At 51.6% G+C, this 11,373-nt stretch overlaps 3 protein-coding genes across 3 annotated transcripts in view; 1 reads left to right on the forward strand and 2 right to left on the reverse strand.

The window, feature by feature from the left end:
* MAA_01403 (ubiquinol-cytochrome-c reductase cytochrome c1) overlaps window positions 1-254 on the forward strand; it is a gene marked incomplete at both ends in the record, with an annotated part of 1,546 nt that extends 1,292 nt beyond the window's left edge. Inside the window, one exon of the mRNA XM_007819401.2 lies at window positions 167-254. Coding sequence (XP_007817592.2) covers window positions 167-254 — 88 coding nt within the window. The remainder of the gene's footprint in view (window positions 1-166) is intronic.
* Window positions 255-1,188: 934 nt separating this feature from the next.
* Window positions 1,189-3,652, reverse strand: MAA_11694 (uncharacterized protein; the record flags this gene model as incomplete). The annotated part of the gene is made up of 4 exons (XM_011412609.1): window positions 1,189-2,263; window positions 2,334-2,809; window positions 2,867-2,899; window positions 2,954-3,652. 4 exons carry the CDS (start codon window positions 3,650-3,652, stop codon window positions 1,189-1,191), a joined length of 2,283 nt encoding a protein of 760 aa, XP_011410911.1.
* A 1,639-nt stretch (window positions 3,653-5,291) lies between these two features.
* MAA_01404 (uncharacterized protein) lies at window positions 5,292-6,260 on the reverse strand (the record flags this gene model as incomplete). Its single annotated transcript, XM_007819402.1, has 1 exon — window positions 5,292-6,260. The coding sequence occupies one exon, from the start codon at window positions 6,258-6,260 to the stop codon at window positions 5,292-5,294; it is 969 nt and encodes a 322-aa protein (XP_007817593.1).
* Between the last annotated feature and the right edge of the window lie 5,113 nt (window positions 6,261-11,373).

Raw genomic sequence — 11,373 nt, forward strand, 5'->3', positions numbered from 1 at the left:
TTTATATTATTTACTACACTGCCCGAATCACGCTGTTTGAAGGTCACTCGCGGTATCTTCTCGCTTGTCAATCTCCCAAAAGAACAATCAATATACAACCCTCGTCGCGGACAGGGTGTCTGTCAAACGTGCTTCGCCCACTAAGCGTGATGGTGTCATTGCATAGCTTCGAGGCCAATCCGATAGTTCCAAGAATTGTGCTCGAAAGAGCTGTGCCAAACAGTCAGTATGTGGGGATACGGCGATGCTTATGAGCCGACGATGTTTTCCTGTCACAATTGGCTGTAGTATTTATTAACGACGCTTAGATAGTTGTCATGTGTGTCGCCAAGCCCTATAGTTTTTAATTCCACAATGGACAGTGCTTTTGCGTGATTGTAACATCTTTCCAGATGACTTCTGGCCGCAGACCTGATCCTAGTTGTAGGTTATGTCACAGTGGCTGGGGAATGTGGGGATACTATTAAGCAGACGAGTAGCGGTGGTCTCTTTTAACTGTGTTGCCATGACTGCTCTGCAAGCCAGCCCATTACAAATCGCAAACACACGATTCGCACATTTCACCTTCTCCAGGTTGCGTGCTTCTATGTAGGCTGAAGCTGACTTGTTGTGACAACTCGAAGGTGGCGAGCGGGAAGCAGGGAGGAAAAGTGCAGTAGCAGCTAGTTGACATAGTAGCACTGCAGGCCAATCATACCGCGGGCTCAGGCTACGTAAAGTTGCGTTCCACTCGCAGTCTGATTCCAGGGCAGCATTGTGAGATAACCAAATATTGGCGGCGCTGTTATCAAGGGGCGGAATAATACACATGCTAAGCCGGGTGAGAAAACAGGCTCTCTTGAGGTTCCGCGCCGTGCGGATCTTCGACAACCACATCACTTGCTAGGTTCAAAATGTGTCGAGAGTTGCGGTGTCTGACATGCAGACCCCGAGATAGCTTTTCACGTTGGCCGGCCATCCAAAGCGTGCCCAGTCCTACTTTAAACGAGCTTCCCTTGTCCCAAACAGCTCAACAACACTGCTATCTCGGCATATATATCGTCATCTGAGTAGTGTACCATGACTCATCAGAAACAATCATCGACTTCCAGGCCAGCGACAACGACGTAGAGGTACCTGGATTCGAATCGCATCTTGCCAGAATCCCCAGGCGAACAGGCACGTCTCAGAGACCCGAACACCGTTCGGCTATGTGCTTGGGCCAAGCAGATGAAGAACGCTGATCTTTTTTGTAAATGTACGAGCCGTACTTTTTGGAGGTGACGGGGTACGAAGGACCTCTGTTGGTGGCGCCGTGAGAGCCGGCTTTCGTAAAGGTAGAGGAGTACGGGCTGCTGGAGGGGCTGCTGGAGTACGAGGGACCGCTTGCTCGCCGTCTGAGGGGACTCCGTACGGATCATGGTTGAGTTGTTCACTCTGGCTGACCATTTTGCCGATGGGCAATAGTTGTTGAGCATCAATCCCTAGAACTGGTGAGCCGGCTTCAGGGGCCGTTTGCTGTTGTCCTGACAAGACGTCAGTGGCGCCTTTTGATCGCAAAGGATAGCGCGTCGAACCCGCCCGACCATTCCACATGGCTTTATCCAAACCGTCAGACCTCGTCCCCTGCCCATTGACGGGTCTTGATACGTTTGTATGTTCATCGGCTTTGTCTTCATCACTTGCAACGTCGAAAATCTCCATCTCTCCATCTTTGCAAAGTTTCAATCGCCTCCGGATCGCTTGTCCATCCGCTGCCTTCTCATCACGCGGGTTCTCATCCCCACAATTGACTTCAAGGATATACAGAGTCGACGCTTCGCGTATTAACTTCACCCAAACCTTGTCGCCTGTGGACCTGAGCCCTGTCAGGTCGAACTTTTGGGGACCCATGGGCATGGCGTACTCGTCTGACCAGTACGGACGTCCCGTGTTGTCGCTAACCTTGCCTTCAAGCGGCTTATCCAGGTGCAGGAGCTCTTGTAGCTCTATCCAGAAATCGTCTGGCTCAGTCGCCACGGTCATCTGCTCGTATCCGGACTCTACCTCGAGTTTACCAGGGGCCTTCAACTCTAGGACGGCCTTCTGTAACGGTGCCTCCCCAACAACGATAGGAGCATCGGAACGCACAGGCAGCGTCGTCATGACGCCAACGACTGCCCTTCTAAACCCTGGCAAAGGATTCTTTGAGAAGACTGCTTTCCCCCGTCTCATGCTCGATTTGCAAAGTTGGTCTTCGCTTTGGCATGTCTCTACAAAATATCCGCCGTCATTCATTTCGTCCCTAAAACCTGCAAAGCAAAAAAAAAAAAAAAAAAAGAAAAAGGGGGGGGGGGGGGGGGAGGACCACATACTCATCTTCCTTCCGGTCGAGGATGTCCACCTCGAACTCGGCTTTGCGACCTCCTTCTCTCATCCTGATGCAGATGCTGTCAAGGCTCTTCAGGAAATAAGATTTAATATGAGGATTCGACAGTGCAGCACCATGAAGTCTTACAGTCCTCAGTCTGTCAGTCTTTGCTTCATCAACGGACCAGAGTTCGGTCTCCAACAGCTTGAGCGCTTCGTCACAGCAGTCGTTAAGGTCGTTTTGGAAGTCGCTCGCCCGAATCGTCTTGTCACCTCGCTTGAAGTCGCTACAGCCTTCAGGCATTTCATGGACATGGTATCTTAAGTCGCGAGAAATATCTTTCCATGGGTTCGCGTCAGTCACCCAACTCTGGCACTCCCGCTCCCATAGATGCCACAATCTGCCTATGCCAACGCTGCGGCCATCAGGTTTCCTAAGCAGAATTGCACGTCCTTCGAAGACAAGATAGGTAGCTACGTCCTACTGAATGTTAGTATTGACAAGACATGCAAGTGGTGAGCTGTTTCTAGTTCCTACCGTAGTTCCAGCGCCCATGTCCAATACAATTTCCTATTGACGCGTCAGCTACAGTTCTTCCTCACAAATGGCGCAGTGTCCACCGACTATACGAGGTTCGTCATATTGCGGGTTTTTTCTTCGCCTGCTTTTAACCGGCTTTGCATCACGAGACGCCACGTAGGATGCGATTGCCTCGGGTTCCGTTCGAAAAGGCGCGATTACATTTTCTGGAATTCCTGCCTCGATGGCGCACCGCGTCATCCCCGCTTGTATGTCCCTTCCGAATGTCTCACCTTCCAAAAGGTCGTCGGAAGCTTGAGCCGCGGGTACGGTGAACACCACCTCCGTTATTTCAAATTCGACATTTACAAGCATCTTCCGAATCTGATTGTTTATGTAGCGCCACCGGTCTCGTAGAAGTAGACGGAGAGCCTTCCAATGGTCGGTTCCGCGCTTGGCGCAAAAATCCCGGAAGTCTTTACCAGGTCCTCCCTCACTGCACAATCTGTCATCCAACGATTCCTTGAGCCCGTAATGCTCCTCTCCGTATTCAGAAATTGGGCGAAGCCCCGCGAGTTCCAAGCCATCCGGCGTGGATATCATGGCCGTGGAGAACGAGTAATATGGCGCCGATTTGCCGTCGTGATCGGTTCTGTAGCCCATTGGTACATTCCTAGTTTTATTACTCCACGTAATAGACGCCCTGGTGCCACTGGTTCCTATATCAAGTGCGAGGCTGACCGGTACTGGATTCGTTTTGCGGCGCTTCGTGGAAGGCTCTGCGACATCGTGGTTTCCGGCCATGACAAATGGCTGTCGGTAAACGGGTCGGATGTGCACGGTGCCGGCGCGACTTCAAGTTAGGCAGAAAATCTCGATCGCGGAGTTGCCATCGGTTCTGGAGGGAAAGTGTCCTGTGGGAGAGCGAAATATGTCGCCGAGACCAAAGGCCTTACTTGGCCAGGCACACATGTGGGGGCGCGGGTGCGGCGCGTCCTTCGCGCCGCTCAGATGTCGAGTGACGCGTAGCTGGCCATAAAGCAAATATCTCATTAGAAAGTCCAGACGTTCCCCCGGAGCGTCACCAGAGGTATCTTCTGGAGCCTCATGTTCGTGGACAATGTTCACAGCCGTGCAGACTGAGGGTTGTCACCGCCCCTCATGGGCCCGTGTATCTCCTTCAAGTGTGCATGGCTTGCTTTGCATTCCGCGCCAGCTACGCTCCGCATTTACACCAGGGTCATCAACGAAGAGACCACCGCCAAGGGCTCGTCGATGCGGTTTCGGACAGTTGAACTCAACACTGCTGCTTTGTTTCCGACAAACTTCTGCAGACGCGCATGGATGAACTTGGGCAAAGATCGCCGTCGGTCTTATCCCAAGAGCCGCAACAGCGTCGCACTTCGGTTTCTGTCGGACTACGTCTTGCTTTCCACGTCCGCTTACCTGGAGGAGTTTTGGTGTCCAAAATGTACTGAAAACTGTTCAGACCGCCCTCAAGCTCGAGTGCTGGACAATTCCATTTGCCTTCTCGTCACTGCGCCGTCACCTGCCGTCTGACTTGCCATGTGCTGACACGAGTGTATCTGTCAGATTGTGGCTTGTGGCACTCCGTCACAGAACGGAGGTTAGTCCAGTATATGAGAAATTAGCTGCTCATTTTTGGAAGAAGAAGAATGAACATGATTTCTACTTTGAAGAGCTTGTGCTGTGATTTTGTGCCACCGTATTTCTAACACTATCTTGCCTTTTACCAACAGTATCACGGCACGATGCAAGCTACAGGCCTGAAGCACTGGAAATACAGTGGATTGACTACGAACAACTAAGCTGAAGAGAAAGGAAAGAAGCCTGACATGTTTTATGTTACAGTTGTTGAAAAAGTGTTGCAAATAATGCGCCGGGTTTGATGAGCCCGCCGATTCGCGAGCTCGCCCCAAGGATGGTGCTTATCAGCACGACGGACACTTTGTCAACCTTGAACGCGTCCAACCGCGAAAATGCCCCCAACACCTACCTAAGCAGCTAAGAGCGAAGTTGAATTACGTGTCGATCAAGCTCTTCAATACGCCGACAAGAACCCGGGTGCTAAAGTCGCCACTGTGGCTAGGCAATTTTGGTGATTCGCTGCTAAAGGCAGATTTGGCCGTGAATGAAATTTCGCCAAAAATGGCACCACCGAACGCAGCACCTTCCACTCCCGCCCAGGTCTCCAATGAGTAGTACCAACCGGCCAAAAGAGTTGCTCTAACTAATTGAGGGTAATTTCAAGATGCAGGCACAGGTGAGGGCGCACGGGTCATGAAAAGTCCTCTCATTTATGAAAGTCCGCTCAATTACAGCGTCCTCTTTGTACAGTAGGCACCCAGCAGTTCTAGGGCCTGCTCGCGCGAGCCATCAAACAGAAATGGTGATTGGACCTAATATAAGACGTTCTCAATTTCTACAGATCGCTGGGTGGCTCAGCGCCTTCTCTGAAATGCAGCATTACCTCAACTTGCACCGACCTCAACACCCGGCTTTCGTCGCCATGATGCCGCAGCGTGGCCTGAAGGCTGTCCTTCCAAATTGCCATATCTGAGAAGTGCGTCTGCACTTTCTCAGTCGAGTAGTCCCATGTTGTGCTGCGAGGCACCCAGCGATACCAGTCGCTGATGCCATTCTCACCTCGAATCCAATAGCCGCCAATGGAGCCAGTATTGCTGCCGCCATTCCTGAAACTGGCGGTGGTATCTTCGTCACCTGTAGTAGCATCTTTGTCACCCTCTCCCTCATGCTCTTCGTCGTCGACGTCGTCGTCAGCCTCATCAATTATCACCGTCTCCATATCATCCGGTGACGGCAAGACGATTAGAAACAACCATTCCAGTTTTGGAAACATGGACATGAATCGTAGCAGGTGATTCTGATCGATTCCTTCAGTGGAGGAAAAACCGAAGTCGTCATGGAAGTCTGAGTTGCGCGCTTCTAATGCTAGTTTCGTCACCTTGTCGACCCAGTCTAGGGCATCGGGCATCTTAGCAATGACTCCGCCATTCTTGCCACCAGGTCCCGGGGCCCGATACCTCAATACCGCCTCGCTCAATGCGTCTAACACATCTAGATTCACTTTGACGAGGCAGATAACATCCTCACGTCCGTTGAAATGAATCATACAGTCGCTAAGAGGCAATAGATTTGGCAATGCGTGCAATGCCTCATTTCGAGACTCGCGACATGTTGCAAGGATGTCACGCGTGGTTATCGTGGACCGAGGGAGTGTTTCAGTACGCAGAAGAGAATGGGGCTGCTCGAGAGCCACATTGGCGGTGCGCAGGCGATGCACGCGGGGTTGCCGAAGAGCAACGCGCCAGATGTAACAGCGAATTTCAGTAGGCAAGCGGGGAAACTTGGGAAAAGATCGGGGGGGCATGTCACCCGAACTTTGGAGGTCCAAGACTTGTCTTGATGGAAAGACGATGCTTTGTGAGATCGTTGATAGCGCAATAGCACTGAAGGTGTGTATTGTATCTGCTTTTGGTGTTTGGTACTAACCATCATGCTAGATTGTGTGGGGACCGAAATCGTGGAGCTCGCGATCCGCGCCTTTCGACACCGAAATGACGATCGTCGAACCGGACAGGAAATCTAGCCCCGACCAGCCAACCGAGTTATTCGAGCTTTATCAACTGGAACTGACGTTGAACGACCGGCAGGGGGCGTGGAGGGGGTACAAACCGCACGACAGCTCCCCAAGTGGCGACGCCCTGCTGCTACGAGAGACCAAAAGCAAGGAATGGAAAGGGTTGCTTGCGCAATGAAGACGAACTCCAGATGATCAAGCGAATGGTGTAAACGAAGCTACCACGGGACGCGCGAGTAGTACAAGACGATATCTAACCAATGAAGGTGGATGGCGTCACCAACGAAGCGATACTTGACGAACAACGAGGAGCTACCTGGAGTAGCAGCAACTCCTAGCAGCGAGAATGAGACCGGGGTCGTGAAGGTGATATGGTTGAGCAATAGCTTTTTGAAGAAACTCGGATCGACAGTGGTGTCCCTGAAGAAACCCTCTGGGACGACGCTTTATTTTTTCAGTGAAAAGTACACTGGAGGGCTCTCGGACAGACAAGTTTCGAACATCACCCACAACCAAAGCAACCCTACAATTGCCAGTAACTGGCAGACGACATAGCCCGCCAATGCAGAAAGCCACAGGTGTGTGGGAGATGTGCCAAAGAAGGTCACACATCATGGCCACGTGCACGGAAATGATCCCGAAATGCGAGCCATGCGGCGGACCCCACGAATCGTTTAGCAGAAACTGCTGGAGGCTGCACCCGACTCGTAGTAAAGTAAACTGCTCTGAATTATGCAGTTGCATGTGTGCAAGCGTGGTGAAGCGCATGACAGCCTGATGAATGATGAAGAGATCCAGGATGCGGCAGCGATAACCATCCAAAAGCCCCAGGCGCGGAACGTCAGGGGTCGACTACTAACCACTCCTATAGCGCACCATAAATGGACGAAACTAGTACCCTCCATCTGCAGAGAAAGAGGAAGCTGTGCGGTCCGAAATATCTGTTGGCTAAGGAAGGATTTGGACGCCGGATGGGTAGACTTGACGGCAGTGCTTAAACTTCCGTACTACTAGTATCTGTCTATGTTGAAGGAGCGAAAACCAAGCCCTACTAGATACGTGCATCTTGCTACAGAAAATGATCACAGACACAAGACAAGAGGCACGGCAGGTGATGGGCATAGTGATTACAGATAATACCATCCGCCCCGACCAACTTTGGGAGGGGACGATGTATACCTGGCAATCCCCGGAGAAACGGATGAAGTTTATAGACCATAAGGATGAGTTGTCCCCACACGGCCTGCTGCCAAGGGGAACGAGGACTTGGCAAGGGGTGGATTATGTCAATTAGCCAGTGTCTTAGTCTTGTGGACAGACAAAGAGCCTTTATGCAAGACACATTGCAATTTTGTCCAGGAAGTACTACTCAGGAATGTGGCCCCCCCTTCTATTGCCCCCCCCCCCCCCCCCGGAAAAAAAAAGGCCCAAGAGGGTGGCGGGAGTTCCTTGGTTGGGTTCCACGACGGGAGGTGTTCTAATATCCGTACTAGCTACTTATTGAGGTGGGAGGGCATCGGTTGCAGTCTTGCAATTAATACAACACACAGTTTCCCCGATTGGCTGTGTTTCGACTGGTTGGAGGCAAGCAATAAGGGCGGCTTTTTTATGTCAGCAACTGTTTGGAGGATCTTGACGATCGGTTGTTGCTCAGCGGAGGTGGGCTGGAGCGTGCCGTTCCATCGCCGGGTGCTTTTGATATGACATCGCCAGGATATTGGAAGCTCACCTACCGGAACGAATGCTACACCCAATGCTAATCACATGTTCAAGCTCACTACACATGGACGACATGATTTAGCAAGAGGGCCGCACTACTACTCTTCGCTAGGGCATTTCAACTCTCCTGCTGGAACGAATAACCTAGTGAAGTCTGAGAGCCTACGACCGACACCCTACATATATAATTGGGTGCATTTTTGGGCACTTCATGTCGAATTGACGACGAACCGTCGCACCAACATGCAACAACAAAATTTGTTTGCAATATTCTGTTCTGATTCGGAAAACTCGACTGTCGCACAAAAGATTTGCTGCCCAGCACGTATGTGACACGTGTCTATGCTTTCGTACCTACGTGGACTATTTTATGCATGGGCGTTGCCACCGTCTGTCCCGTTTTCTCCCAGGCGCTGAAGCGACGTTCCCGAGAACGACAGACCCCATGGGGTGCATTCACACAAAAGCCTCTTGTAGCGATGCTATCGTAAGTGTAACCGGCAGTGGCAGATATGAGAGGTACAAGACTAACTCAGTCACACCGGTTGAAGGTTCGTCCCTTGCTCTTGAAACTGTCCAATGTTGGGCCTAACTCAGGGCGACTGCATCCTTGAAGAACGGCAGATGTGAAAGCCAGACTGCCTCCCGGCCAGTCTTCGGGCCCTGACTGCTCGTAACCGATATGTGGTTGACTACCACACATCCACTTGCCCTGTTTTGTCTCACCCATGATGCACGCCGGGGAAAGATCGTGGAATATGCGTTGCCAAGACATGGCCAGCTCATGCCGGGCAAACCACGGGCTTGACTTCTTTCAGGGATCAGTTTGCACGATCTTCTGTCAATTCTGTTGCTGGATGGATGGTGCCGTGGCCGAGAAGCATGCATCTGGTATGCTTTTTCCTTTCGCCAACATCCTAGGATAGCCTCAACCAAGTCCAGAGGCGGCTACAAGGGCCTAGTTCAATGTTTGCGACTCATTCCATTTCAGAAAGTTTGCGACTGACCCCGGGACCAACAGTTTGAAATAATTATCTTCCGGCTGTACCCGGACAAATCGGGATGCTTCTTCGCGGGACTCACAGTTGCATTACACGGAAGCCGTGTGATGTAAATCTCAAAGTCATAGGGAAAGTCCACCGACTGTGCTACCTCTTCCTGTCCCTTTTTTTTTTTTTGCTCTCGCTGCCACCAATGCACGTTGCCATAGAGCTAGCATTTCATGGGGCGAACAGTGGCAACCCAAACGTAGCACAGGTGCCAAGCGAGGACTGTTTACGCCGCAAAGGAGAGACAATCCAATGAGTTGGGTAATGTTAGGTTACCCCAAGCTGTATGGACGGCACTGTGTGAAGGCGGGGGCGCTATTACATGAAACATTGACGGGCACCGAGAGTTTGGGTCAAAGGGGGATCACTACTAGTACCAGTGTGCGGCGGGGCTGTAAATTCCTTCGAAGTCTCAGGACACACCAGTGGATCTCTCGCCAGTTAGGACGACGGTGTCAGCAAGCGCCACAACACCTGTTGCACTCGCCATTGGAATCGTCGGCTTGGCTAGTGTTCTCAATACGTGCTAGCATTTGTCGAAAAGATTCGATCCTACGGGTCTTTTGCGACGGATTCGCACGTGCTAGACACGCTGGTCAGACCTGCAACAGCTCCGGTTGGAGCAAGGGGATCAACATGCAGCGTTGGTTTACGAGACGTGGTCAGCCGACCACTACTTGGCGCTCGATGAGGAGAATGTGTGTTTGGCTGCGAATGGCCTTTTCTTTGCTCATCACCAAGGAGATTTGCCACCGGAGTGGCACTTCCTCTCAGCGCTTGGTTTGGCTTGGCGCCAACTCCCTCAAGCACGACTTGCAACCGCTGAACGAGGTCTATAAGGTCCACAGTGCACCCTCTGAATCGAAGAGACGGGAGTCTGCTTGGGCGTTAAGGAGCAGAACGCGCGGAGCATGTCAAATTGTTAGGTACTCTGGTGCAGGAGCTGCACTTCTTGGTACCTCCCAATGTGCGGAAAGGGACAGTCTCGGTACATGGGCAAGGCATCTCGGAAGTTGGTGGTTTATTGCGATTGCAAGGTGTTGCCCGCGGTTGGATGCTTTGCCTGCCTGCTCTAATCTAGGAACGCCGAGTACTTTCTCGATTTGGGCTTGGCGGCCAGATCTTCGACAAAAGCTAGGTCGAATAGGCTCGGAAACTAGCGGTGACGGCTCATCGGTCCGTCCCGCCCGTCTCAAGTTCTCAGCCGAGACCTGAGTCGCGCCGCAAACTCCACTACCAGCTTCCGGGGCACTACGCTCCCCAGGAGCATCTTATGTGCAACTCGCACACTCGCACTAGCTGGGGCGAGGCACGAATAATGGCAGGAAGCATCTTCTCTCTCCGCGAAGGCTCCGGTAGTTGTAGGCTTGTTGTTGTCAATGCCATAGCTTCTACTTGCCCTGGATTTTTGGTTTCACCTGTAACTGACCTCACCGTTTACCCAGTCTGCATTGGCCCAGCTGGGCAGGGAAAGGTAAGAACAAAACACCATAATTATACAGTGAGCTACCAGAATCATCAACCAGTAATCGTCGCTCTGTATATTCCCACTACTCTACAACTGTAACTAAAACCGATATTGTGCTAGGCACAGTACTGCAAGCCTCTGTGTAACGTGCTGGGCCGTACATGTGCACTCGGGCTGATACCGATGCTAATAACGCCACCAAATGATGGTCTCCCAACCAGTCCCTGAGAATTGACTATGTAGCTAGATAGACAGCTCCTCGAGAGCTTCTAGTTTATCTTCTCTGCCATGCAATCAATTTGTTGGTTTTGTTGCGACTGAACTTGTTTCTATTCAATTCTGGCTGGCAACTCTCATACCCAAGTGGCACGGACTGTCTCACTAGGCAGTGAATCGTGGGTCTAGGTACATGGCTCGCACTCACTCAACAGTCCCGCCTTGGCCAGTTCTTTGCCGCGGAATGAGGATGACTATGCACGACGTGACATTGCTTTGTACGTGCCCAAAAGCTGTTCTCCGGTTTTGTCAAGGAAACACCACCCTGGCAACTGACAGGTCAGATCGTCAGACCCCCCTGGCAACTGACAGGTCAGATCGTCGCGGATTGCGGAGAGCTCAACTGTAGAACCCCACCCTAACATTATCTCGGTGACTAGCTCTTGTACTC

This window comes from Metarhizium robertsii, assembly GCF_000187425.2.
Source record: "Metarhizium robertsii ARSEF 23 chromosome Unknown MAA_Scf_13, whole genome shotgun sequence".
NCBI lineage: Eukaryota > Fungi > Ascomycota > Sordariomycetes > Hypocreales > Clavicipitaceae > Metarhizium > Metarhizium robertsii.